The sequence below is a fragment of the Glandiceps talaboti genome, chromosome 11, assembly GCF_964340395.1.
Source record: "Glandiceps talaboti chromosome 11, keGlaTala1.1, whole genome shotgun sequence".
NCBI lineage: Eukaryota > Metazoa > Hemichordata > Enteropneusta > Spengelidae > Glandiceps > Glandiceps talaboti.
Genome location: NC_135559.1, coordinates 6720175 through 6733758, shown reverse-complemented (window position 1 = coordinate 6733758; position 13584 = coordinate 6720175). Strand labels below are relative to the sequence as shown.

General features: G+C 34.9%; 3 protein-coding genes and 1 pseudogene across 3 annotated transcripts in view; all 4 read right to left on the bottom strand.

Moving 5' to 3' along the window:
* LOC144442728 (uncharacterized) overlaps positions 1 to 2192 on the bottom strand; it is a 6512-nt gene extending 4320 nt beyond the window's left edge. Inside the window, exon 1 of the mRNA XM_078132101.1 lies at positions 2058 to 2192. Coding sequence (XP_077988227.1) covers positions 2058 to 2192 — 135 coding nt within the window. The remainder of the gene's footprint in view (positions 1 to 2057) is intronic.
* Positions 1 to 13584, bottom strand: part of LOC144441928 (uncharacterized) — a 129238-nt gene that overhangs the window by 57685 nt on the left and 57969 nt on the right. The window lies entirely within an intron of this gene.
* Positions 2143 to 3556, bottom strand: LOC144442727 (calmodulin-2 pseudogene; annotated as a pseudogene).
* LOC144442726 (arylalkylamine N-acetyltransferase-like 2) lies at positions 7994 to 9616 on the bottom strand. The gene is made up of 2 exons (XM_078132100.1): positions 9524 to 9616; positions 7994 to 8710 (listed from the first exon to the last, which is right to left on the bottom strand). The coding sequence occupies exon 2, from the start codon at positions 8696 to 8698 to the stop codon at positions 7994 to 7996; it is 705 nt and encodes a 234-aa protein (XP_077988226.1). The 5' UTR covers positions 8699 to 8710; positions 9524 to 9616.

Genomic DNA, 13584 nt, shown 5'->3' with positions numbered 1-13584 from the left:
ATTTTATATTTTTCGTACTTACAAACTAATTTTAACAGTTTATGTACTTTTATTCCATGTTCACATTATTTTAATTGAAATAAGTTTTCATTTATTTGAGAATATTGTTTTACTTTTCGTCAAACCAGAATTTTTTTAAGGATTATATATAATTGAAAGTCAAAATATATTTTTTGTTAAAGTTTTTTATTTTATTTTTTAAATTATTTTTTTTTTAAATTTTCAACTTTATTTTTTTCTTTCCCAACTTTTTTTTTTGGCCGAGTCTGCTGACAGGCGCCGGTGCAGAGCACGTCGTGCTCGTACCAGGCGCCTGTCACGAGTACGAGGCGTGACCTTTGACATCACGTTCTTATTACCTTCGAAATTGATCGCTCAAACATTATATCAGATCTCAAAACTGTTAATTGACGTGTGATAGTATCTGTTTTTTCCAACAACCGCGACTTCAGCCGCGTACGATCCATGTGCAACGGGTAAAGGTATTTCCAATGGGTCAGTCAGGTACTTCTAAGTTCTAGTACGAGCGCACATGTTGACGTCGACCTGCTGTATTACATACGTAGACGTGTTGTTCTCAACTTTGCATGTGTACTCAGAACACCGAGAGAATGTATACTACAATGTACGATGAAGTAAACTGAATCTTTACAACAACAACAACAACAACAACAACAACAACAACAACAACAACAACAACAACAAACAACAATGATAACAAGGCGATAATAGCTGGTTTAGGTTGATATGTAATACAGCAGGTCGACGTCAATATGTGCGCTCGTACAAGAAGTAGTACCTGACTGACCCATTGGAAATACGCGTTCGCTTTTCCTCATGTTTTTGTTCCTAAAGCTGTTTTGCTCACGCTCACAGTATAGTGTACCATCTTATTTCAATTCTGGTCAGTTTCACAATAATGAATGTAATTGTTATTGATGCAACAAACTTTAGTTGTTTTAGATTAACTACCTATACCCTTTGCACATGGATCGTGTCCTACGTAACATCATGTAATACATCATACATGCGGTCGATAACCTTAACGTGACGGTGTACACATGTGTGTACGCGGCTGAAGTCGCGGTTGTTGGAAAAAACAGATACTATCACACGTAAATTAACAGTTTTGAGATCTGATATAATGTTTGAGCGACCAATTTCGAAGATAATGAGAAGGTGTATTTGACGCCGAAACACGTCGTAATGGATGTCGAAGGACATGCCTGTCACGAGCACGACGTACTCGTGACAGGCGCTGGTCAGCAGACTCGGCCCAAAAAAAAAAAAGTTGGGAAGAAAAGAAAAAAAAAGTTGAAATTTTTTTTTTAGATTTAAAAAATGAAATAAAATAACTTTAACAAAAATATATTTTGACTTTCAATTATATATAATCCTTAAAATAATTCTGGTTTGACGAAAAATAAAACAATATTCTCAAATAAATGAAAACTTATTTCAATTGAAATAATGTGAACATGGAATAAAAGTACATAAACTGTTAACATTAGTTTGTAAGTACGAAAAATATAAAATACTATAGCAAAAATAAAAAAATAATTTTGGCCTGAACGGCTTCCCATATACGTATGTTAAGTGCAAATATATATATATATATATATATATATATATATATATATATATATATATATATATATATATATATATATATATATATATATATATATATATATATATATATATATATATATATATATATATATATATATAGATGCATTGAGAAAGTATGTTGAGCCATGTTGGTTGCTGAATGGTAGAGTGATCGGTGTGGAGTCTAGTCTACAGTTGCAGCTCTTAGCCTCGCTTTTGTCGTTTGATTCCGAAAGTACTGCAGTTAAAATATATGTGCCTATAAAGACTGCAACGGACTGAACGTTCACGACTCGCCAAGTTAAGGAAGTATAAAGTGGTATTGTGCCGTTGAAGGTACATACACTAAAAATAACATTTGACAATTACTTTGTCATGAGCGCAGTGTGGGAAAGCACTATACAGTGGACTAACACAATCAAATGGGACTATATAAAACTATTTACTGCAGCTCCCAAATTAATTCGAAAATTCGAGCTATTTTTGAAGTCAATTGCAACTGAAAACATATTTGCAGTTCTTCTCCATAGCCACAGATTCAACAACCTATCTTCCTGAGTACGTTGTAAAATTCCTGCCATAATGAACAGCTTTACCAAAAATGTCACTTCTTTAACATATCTTCACAAATTCTGCAATAGAAGTGCAATTAGCATGAATACAAAATGTTGTAACTAATCTTCCATAAGACTATGAATTCAAAATGAAATGTAAATAAGCAAAGAGATAAATAATTGAAGAGAGAGAGAGAGAGAGAGAGAGAGAATGAGAGAGAGAGAGAGAGAGAGAGAGAGAGAGAGAGAGAGAGAGAGAGAGGGAGAGAGAGAGCGAGCGAGAGAGTTTAATAATGAATACGTAAATACATATTGCAGTATATGATCAAAACACACTAAAGAAGCTTAATTTTGTTTAAATTTGAAATAATTTAATCAGAATTTAAAGAATAGTGAATGATTTGTGACAGCGTCTTTTAGTCATTGAGATCTTTTCTGTCATAGTTGTAAATATTACCAAAGACACGAATGGCACACACTGTCATTATCCAGCAACGACTTGGTCCTTAAAACTGTACCATGGTTTCAAACTGTATCAACATTAAAATTACCTTCATAATCAATTCTGCCATCGCCATCACCATCCACTTCTCGAATAATTTCGTCTATTTCTTCTTTTGTCAGTTTTTCACCAACACCTTTCGCCACTTGACGTATCTCGTCAGCAGTAATAAACCCATCGCCATCAACGTCGAAGACTTTAAAAGCTCCCCGTAGTGTTTCTTGCTTATTCTTTTGTGTCTCATAAATACACAACATTGTCACAAATTTGTGGAATCCAACCGACCCTTTTCCTGCAAGAATAGTTGATGGGAAAAGAATTGCTTGGAACATTGTAAATGTTTGATAAAAAGGGATCTTCAGAAATTAAAATAGTGATAACCTACTAATTAAGAATCAGTGACATCACATTTACACCATCATTCAAAGTAACACCGTTTTCGCTTGATATCGCGTTTAAGTGTATTAATGTATCACTGACATAGAATATTAATGCCAGTGCCTTTAATATTTTAAAATGGCCCCTACTTTAAAGCAGAAATGTTCATTAGACCTTTGTTGTCAATTTCCTATTTCGAAAAAAAAACAGAAAGATTTTAGTGATGGCCGTAAATAGCAACGTATTGACATACATACATACATACATACATACATACATACATACACACATACATGCATGCATGCATGCATGCATGCACACACACAAACACACACACGCACGCACGCACGCACGCACACATACATACATACATACATACATACATACATACATACATACATACATACATACATACATACATACTTTATTAATTAATCTCACCTTCACCATCAACGTAAGCATTGATTTTCCGAAGTTCCATTTCGGTTGGATTATGACCTAGGCTCCTCATTACATGATTTACATCACTGCATTTGATCGTACCGTTGCCTTTGTGGTCGAAGAAGTCGAACGACTCTCTAATTTCTGTAAGATGGCAAACTAGTCTGTTGAGTCAGTTATCACTGACAGGTTTTTAGAGTTTAACGAAAATTGCTTCTATTGACAGAGTTTGTTGAACAAATTCCAAGGTCGAATAATTGATTCATTAATATTGGTTGTGTGAGAACGATTTTAGATTTACACATGCGTATTTTCTCTTGATGACTGCTTGAGATCAAAGTACACCACAAAATACCCCCAACAATTCACTTAGAAAATCTATATCAGTAGCATAAACATCTTAAAATAAGTAAATAAAAAAACGTACCTTTTACTTTGTCGATTGTTATACTACTTGAACTTGCCTGTTCAACAAACAGTTAAATTGTTTGTGTTATATGCAAATTAAATTCAACGTTTATAATTAAAGTGGCCATGGATGATGATTGGGTGTTTATTTTGGATTAGTAATTAATAAAACAATTCTATCATGACTTCCCATTTTAAAAATCAATGTGAAACAAAATTCCTTATTTGTAACCCAATTAATTGCAAAAGATTAATAAATGTGTAAAAATGTTTGTTATTGTACGTACAATAACAAACATTTCTATACTATATACTATAGCCTGAAACATTTCTGCATCTGAGCTAACTTTTGCCAATCAGAAATAGGGCATGTTGGTTGTATATCACAATACTTAGGGTTAACGCACTTTCACTTGTGCACCATATTCGGAACTCTAATGAATTACGATTGTTATCTAATGCATTGCATATAATTAGTAAGTTCACGTGTTTGTTTAATGAATAAACGTGTGTGTTTTTTTATGATGTCGACTGTTTACAATTCAATGGCCGTTGTAATAAATGACACAAGCGAAGGGAAGTTCTCCATGGAACCAGATCTGGGCATTTTTTAACTGTACATGTATTGTTTTGTCTGTATGAAGAAATTCATATCTTGTTGTATGGACTGTGAAATACCATTCAGTAGTAACCGTAAAATATGTAGCATTGTAGTCAAGCAAACAAAACGAATGATGCGATAACGTCTATGTTTGAGTGGGCAACCATAATTCACTTCATATTATTACAAAATCGCAGAGCAATGCACTCAACAATACATGAAGATGGTAAACTAACTCAAGGCACAAAGTTGCACAATGCGATACTAGGTGAATTTTATGAAAGTACTTACATCGAATTTCACAATATCCTTCAGTTTTTCTGAATGTACAACCACACAGAAATCAATGAGAAACTGGATATGTTACACTTTAAGATAGCAATATTGAATGAGTACAGTTTCTTGCTACATTTTGTCTAAGTGAAATGAACTACACATGCCACCATACAGACATCAAATGAACACCAGCACCTCAGAGAACATTTTACGCGCCCTTCATCTGGTGTTTGATACTAAGTAATACATTGGAGCTCCAATGTCTGTATGTAGTTGCAATGCATTTAGACTAAATGTAACAAAGTATGGCATATACAGTTTCTTGTTGATTTCTGCGGGGTTGTATCAAAAGGAAGGCTATAAATGGTATTGTATCAAACAGAAAAGCTACATGGTGTTGTGAAAATCACTGTAACAGTTTGATAAAATGAAAGACAATTGTCTCAAGTTAGCCTATGTTCTTTTAAACGTTACACTTGTATTGCCCTGGAAATATTGATAAAGATTACTTTGCTCGAATCTCCCCTGTAACCATTTTCCATCAGGTAAAGTCTTTAACGATCACCGTACCCAAACTTTGGTTTGATGTAAGTTCTGTACATGTGTGTCAATCTCAGTTCCTCTGTCAACATTCGTGTAGATCACTTTCAGACGACCATTTAGACAAGCTATGATACGATGTCTCCATACTTGTTATTTCATTGTGATTATGGCTGTATCTTACTTACCATTTTGTGATCCTAGCACTTTAATTTTAATGAAAAGTTGTAAGATTCTCAGCGGTTTGAAGAGGTGCTGCCAGACGAAGAGTAGATAGCTTCACTAGATATGCACGACACAGGTATAAGTCTAGACAAAGCTAAACTGTTTTCATTACATATTCAAATTTAAATAATTGTCATGGGAAAACCATTGGAATTGATTATGTAGTTATGTAAATATTTGACTAATAACGTATTACGTACAAAGAAAATCCTCCTCTGAAAGAAAACTTTATTGCATGACAATATCAATAGATAACTTGTAGTAAATTCATAATAATAATAATAATAATAATTTAAATAATAATCGGGTTTACTTGAATATTAATCACCCTATGTGGGGTAGTTTGTTACGCTGAGTTCAAAAAAGGGGAACGTTTTATGAGCAACCGTTGTCGTAGTAATGAAAATCACCATTATGGTGATTATTTTTCCGAATTTTGACATAAAACATGGAAAAAATGAAACTTCCAGTCATAAGCAAAATGTTCTTGCTTTAGGCATGTATGAATCGGTGCTATAAAATGTAACACAAATTGTCTAAAATAGAATAGTTGTTTCCATGGAAACATACAAGAGGCTTAAAATGTTGTTTTGGTCAAATATTTTCTGCTGACAAAATAATATTATGAATTTGATAATAATTATGTTTATTTGCATATTGTCCATCTAACATAGCATAGTTTGTTATGCTGAGTTCAAAGAAAGTTACTATTTTTTGAAAGTCAGTTGGAAAGGTAGCAAAATCACCACATTATGTGATTTTTTTTGCAAAATAGACATAAAACATGAGCAAAAAATAAAATTGACTAAAGGAAATTCCTTGCTTCTAGCATATATGAGTAAGGCAGGTCCAATATAACACAAAATGTGTAAAATAGGATAGTTGTTCCCATGGAAACACAGTAGGCTTAAAAATATGTTTTTGCCATGTTTTGTTGATAAAACGTGTATCTGACTTACTTTGTTAGAATTTACAGCCATTACAAACAACTTATATAGTACACACATACCTTCCTTTGGCTTTCTACAAAGTTCGACACCCTTTCTAATAATACCAGGTGCTGTCAATGAAACATTGAGACTATAAGACGATATTTTGTTATATTCCTGTATGTGTAGTTCTTAGAAGATTTTCATACTTAGGACATAAACTTGAAGATAAGACCCTGAATTGTAAACACTGGTATTATAGTTCGTTCAATTTGAAGGTGTTGAATAACTGCAATGGCACCCTGGTTCATGATGATCAGCGCACAGTTAAGTTCCGTGAAAGTAAATGCAGGTAATGCATTTTCTTCAGAACACAAGAATCCCTGTGCTAGTATATGGTTTCAGGACAGCAGGTTTCAAACAAACAAACAAACAAACAAACAAACAAACCAACAAATAAACAAACAAACAAACAAACAAACAAATAAACAAACAAACAACATTGAATTTGTTAATTTCTCAGTCAGGGACTTCCTTTGGTAACTTGCGAGTTTGGAAAGCTCGCGAGACAAACTCAAATACCTATTTCAAGACAGATATGTACTATAATGTTGCAATCGAAGTCCTCCAAGAGCAAAATGTCTGACTTGTAATCACGACTCATCTTGAACGATGGTACCTCATTTAAAGACTTAATTGGACACAACCTGATTTTATGATCTTTTTATTCCAGTAAAAATACTTACAGAAACGTCGATAAAACTATTCTAGTATACTGATGCATGCCTCCTTTTTACATTACACTTCTGTCTTCTGGCATTGTTAGAACTGTTGATTCCATAGTAGGAAGTTTCTGTACATTTTTTTGTATGCATAATAAATTACGTCATTGGATGTTATAAGTCATCATTACCCTATAATGCCAGGTTTAAGTTATGAATTAAGTCACTTGCAAATGATGGTTAAGTATGCATCAGTAAGCAGAATGCGGTGATAACCTTTTGATGTGCAGATAAAATTACATCGCAAAAACAAATACACCAGCGTTTCCCCCCTTAATGATATCATCAATCTGGTTACACTTATCACAACATGGCGAGGTGGTCCTTTCCATTCATAAAGAGTTTGATTTATATGGGAATTTATAATACAAAAGACTACTATGAACCTATTAAACAATCATCTTTGTATTCTAAATATCTTTCTGCCCCTGAAACGGTTTTTTGAAATAACAGTTTTGTTAGGTACAATTACTTACTTGTAATATCATACACCGTGAACAGTATTGCATCACCTGTGGGTAAACATATTTTTTGTACCTGTATACATGATAAATTAAAATCGATTTTTTAATCAGCGCCCTCAACGATGATCACAATTGCAACAGTTTCTGTAATATTGACCACGGAATAACATGTACAATGTCTAGTCATTGGTATTTTAAATATTTTCGGTGAATATAAAGTGGTTATTTAAAGAAAAAATGTCTCAGTTTTAGCTTGTGCAACTTTAACGTTTCACTGGCAATCTACAACATCTTCAGCATTACTTTAGCTGAGGGAGCAAGAGTGATGCTAGCAAATGGTCGTTCACCTCCAACCTCAAAATCGCTGTAGAAAATTTCTCCGATCACTTCATGACCCAATTTGGCGTATAACCTCTGACTGGCAGGACTTGTACAAATTGCAGTAATGACTCCGACACCTTTCTGTTTTGCCAAATTAGTACGAGTACTGATTAACTCTGTGCCAATGCCCTGACCAGCGTAATCAGGAAGCACAGTTAGTTTGAAACTCTTTAAAATTGTACACTTTTTATCCAAATTTTCCTTGCAAAGTTTTGGGTGGCTCTGGTAGATTTTGTCCACTTCCTTAATAAAAGGTGGAATGTATCTCAGGAATAGACAGGGATCTGGATTTTCAGACAAGCTCTGGCTATCTGTGTAATCCTCTGAGTCTGCTAGATGGTCTTCACCCGTGACAAGTATCCCGACTACTGCTCCAATGACTTTACCAGATTTTGTATCTATAGCAACAGCTGATACTTCATCTTTCAGTGCTTTCTCAGAGAGTCGCCGGCTCAATTCCAATTGGAACTCATATGGCGTTTTTAATGCAACATTCAAAGGTTCGCCATAAGTAAAACCTTCTGCTAATACACAGATTGCTTCCTCAACGTGTTCTCTAGTTAGCACGCGGTATTCTATCATTTCATTAACCTTTGCTGAACTCATATTTGAAGGAGGCTGTAAAATAAAATGAGTTGTCAGTGGTAGCAAACTCGTTATGAATATGCCGTGATTTATTAAGAATCAAAAAGAAATATGTAACTTTATATTTGCATATGTAGATGATATTTTTGCATACCAGAATTTACGGCATGCTGAAATTGGGAAATGTCAGGGTCACAGTAGTGTACGATTTAGGTGTTTAACGATATATATGCTCGATGATATACAGGTAAATACAAATTAAAATATATAAAATATACACCGGATGAAATGTAAACACATGTACACATACTGCACAGCTCTGCAATGAATGACCTCGCCACTGCGCTGTTATCATGTAAATGACATACAGACACCCTTCAGGGTGTATTGTCTAACTGCATATGACCTCATTTGTGTCCCTAACACCCCAAACATGAAACGTAAAGGACAGTACCCACGAAACGCTAACAATTGTCATATCATGACTTCATGAGAAAAGAGGTACAAACAGGTCTAGTTAAGACTGACAAAAACAGCTCAGTGTCGATATGCTTTATCGGAAGAACAATGGCGTTATAAGATCTAAAGGTCAAAAAAGAGAGCAAGGCCATCACTCAGCTATCAACATTTAGGACACTTGTATTTCATGTCGAAGGCCACACATACATCGGGGACATACACGCTTCGTTATTATTGTGATCGAGTCGACGGGGAAACGCCAAACGTGAACTTATGTTTCAAGACCACCCGTCATTTCTTTGTACTTCTTACAATGAAATCTGTTTAGAAAATAGATTGATAATGAACCTGTTGTACGTAAAATTTAGGTACAAACGACAACCTTACCCCTGTTTCCGGTTCTCTTCCACCGCAGAATCACAGATCATGTCACGGGGTCATGTCATGTCACTGGCTTATATTTAATACCAGATGCTGTCATGAATTTATAATTAGCGTGTTTGGTTTAAGGCATGACGCCTTTCTTATATGTTGCCAAACACCTAGAAAAATATTTTATTGCAATAGTTCTCACAGGTGTCAAGACAATAGATACTACTTTCACGTATGTCAAGAGAGGTGACTCAAGTTTTAGTTTTTATTTCGTGCTCTATACTAGGACGCTCATAACCAATAAAAAAACTATTCAAGGATTGAACACAACACAGCTTAACAACAGCAACAACAACAACAACAAGAGTCCAATTCAGCCTTCTTACTCGTATACTAGCGAGCGAAAGTTTGAAAGTGGACTCCTTAGCTTGCGTAATTAATTCCTTAGAGGGCGCGCTTGTATGAGGAGTGCTCCCCTCAAAGGCTAACAATTATGCATGACCTATTTGCTATGTATGGAAGACCGGTGGGGACAGCGACCTGCGTGAGGTATTGTCACCGCCCGGAGGGGCGGCTGTAGTATTACATTGGGTTCAGTCCATGCGTCCGTCCGTCCGTTCACCCTCATACATAATGGCACGTAACATTTCTTAGATTGTTGTTTTCCTGGCCTACAGACAAAATATAATAACCTTTTGACTATATATTCCTACCTGTAAGGAAAAAGAGATTAATATTTCTACGTAGTATAGAGATTGATAGCAAGATTCGTATGATATTTTCCTAAGAAAACGGCAATCTAAGCAATAATACGTGCCCCTATGCCCTCATATAGGGCGATTACGCCAGGTTGACCGTATTGTAATTTTCATAATTCCTCTACCGTTTAAGTCGGTCATTTTTGTCAGTGTTGATGTTTGTTGTTGATTGTTGTTAGTTTGTTTTTGTTTTGTCATAAGCATAACTAGCTAAGTCTGAGCTCTCTGTGCGGATACTAATTGTCGACAGGTCACATTGCACTTTCTTACTCTTTCTTTTGAGCCCTCAACGGTAGGAATGGAACATCGAACATCATGTTACAGCGACGTCGTTGGAAATGAAGTGTGTGACAGATCAAAACCACCTAACATTTTGCAGATTTCTAAACTCTGCGCATATTTTTCGTTAGATTCACGCAATGGATACAGTTTCCCAGGGAAGAGTTATGTGCAAAGATCTGCAACGACGTTAACCACCATGCCGTGCCAGTTTGCCAAAAACGGGGTCCTGACACTACCGAAACGTACCACTGTGGTTATATTGTCTGGTTATGGAGTCTCGGCACAACACGTGATATTTTGTCATATCAGAACTTTACACTGCAACTTTGTAGGGTGGATTACTGCATCACTTTCATAATTACTCTGCCGTACAAGTCGGTTATTTTTGTCAGTGTTAATAAAATCATATTTGTTGTTAGTTTGTTTTTAATTGTTAAGTAATAGTTAAGAATTTTACCCTGTCTTTATTTTTATGTTTTGTTAAATGAGACCGTTTATACAAATACAAAATATTCAATATTAAACGGAACAAACCCCAACATTTCGCAGTGTGGCTCTTTATTATATGATGTTGGTTATCAAGTTGATAAGAAAGATAAGAAAGTAAGACAAATGTTACATTGTATGTAAGAAAATAAAAACCCAAACTAGATCAGAAGGTGTTAGACATACCATGTACCAGAGTTCGACTACAGTACATGCGTCAGAATCTTCAGTTTACTCTTAGAAAACAATACAACGAACTCTGTTATATGTAATTGGTGAGCTGTTTTTACAAGAGCTATATTTAGCATTTTTTTCCAAGTACCCCCCAAATAGACCTTGCCAAAATGACAGGTAAATAAGTGTCTTGACAATTACTTGTTCATGAACTCATTTGATGTTATGTACATTAGTACATTGATAATAATGGGTAAACTGGTGTATTCCATCAAGCGTTAGACACGTGTTCGATCTAGATTAAGTAAATGATGAAGGCCTGCTTGACCATGGAAAATTAAGGATGATATATTTACTGTTTAATAACATGACGACATTAGGAAGGAAGAAGTACAACTTCATAGAAGACTTAATTAGCGATACATGGTATTTTCATAAAGCCTATAATTTCATTATCATTACTGCTCTTCTTGTTGATTTTATCTGATTCTGTCCCTTTCTCACTTTCATGGTGGCTAAATTCGTTTTAATTCCAACCAAACTACAGTGATTACTGGTCGTTTTGTTTATATCAAACACATGTATAAACAAAAAATTAATGGGGATAACGAGAGAGAGAGAGAGAGAGAGAGAGAGAGAGAGAGAGAGAGAGAGAGAGAGAGAGAGAGAGAGAGAGAGGTTTCAGATCAAGGTACATATATAAAGAGGTGTCAGATCAAGGTACATATACATGTAGTTCATTTAGAAATGGTTACCAAGTTATTATTTGTCCCAAATGCCCTACTTGAAAATTAGAAATAAGAACAAGAAAAACAAAAACATAAATTATACATAAATAAAGAAAACATGTCTGTCAGTGTTATTGTAATAATCCATAATTGCATTATAGGAATGCCTTATAAATAATTTAATCTTCGAGTCTGGTCTCTACTGCAATAACTCATTTAATGTGTGTATGTTTTATTCATCGATGTATTCCCTAGTGTGCACCAGACGTGGCGTGCAGTCACAATCTTAGCTCCTGTGTCGATATTTAACATAATGTTGTCTGTGGATATCCCCATGGGAGAGATAGTTTACGAGTAACGCAGGAATAATACGTGCATGACATGGTTTTGGGTCTTATTCCCCTACTTATTATTGCGGTCTTGTGGTGAATAGATGCCACGTATCTTTTTATACTCGCTAACACCGATAAACGTGGCGACAGACCACATGTAGTGAGTCTGAAAAGCTTGACCTCTCAGATAACATAGTCCAGACCTGGACGTATGTATGTATGTATGTATGTATGTATGTATGTATGTATGTATGTATGTGTGTGTGTGTGTGTGTGTGTGTGTGTGTGTGTGTGTGTGCGTGCGTGCGTGCGTGCGTGCGTGCGTGCATGCATGTATGTATGTATGTATGTATGTATGTATGTATGTATGTATGTATGTATGTATGTATGTATTATGAAGAATAACTCAATATGTTAATATATTTGCAGAAAGATCTATTAACCGGGGATATGCTCCATCGCATTTCAACAAACTACAGATAAATAAACGATTCGATAACATGCATTCTGTGTACATCATAAATTGTTATCTATGTCATATTCATAGAGAGACTGCTCATGCGTAAACGAATCAACAGAAACTGAAGACGTTCTAAGGTAAATACCAAAACACCTGATGTGTACTCTAAACATTCTTAGGATGCTAACCACAGAAATGACTTTACACAGAATATTAACCACACAAATAAAGTTTACATAAAATACCCACTACACAAATTGACTTTACACAAAATATGAACCACACAGTCAAATAAACCTTACAAAGATGTCAACCGCACAAATACACCTTACACAGACTACTAACCACACAAACAAAGTTTACATAAAATATCCACCACACAGGTTAACTTTACACAGAATATCAACCATACAAATTAACTTGACACAGAATATCTACCACACAAATTCCACAGAATATTAATATCAACCACACAACTTAACCTTACATAGAATATCAACCATGCAAATACACTTTGCACATATTACCAACCACACACATAAACTTTACACAGAATATCCAACACACAAGTTGACTTTACACAGAATATCAACCACACAAATATCCTTTCCATAGCAAACCAACCAATCAATCAAACCACGTAAATCCAAGGTAAGCAAGCAGCCATACAGGTAACATTTTACAGTTCCAACTAAGTATGTAAATTAACTTTATATACCAAGGATAGCCAGCCAAATAATCCTTACAAGGGTATCAACCACACGTCAAATGAACATTATTCAGACTCTTAGGGTGTCAGTCATGGTCTGATTACTTTTGACAGGCTAATATCGTACGACAGAATAACATATTTATA

Excerpts from the sequence above, each read along its gene's own strand:
- LOC144442726 (XM_078132100.1), bottom strand. The coding sequence starts at position 8,698 with ATGAGTTCAGCAAAGGTTAATGAAATGATAGAATACCGCGTGCTAACT.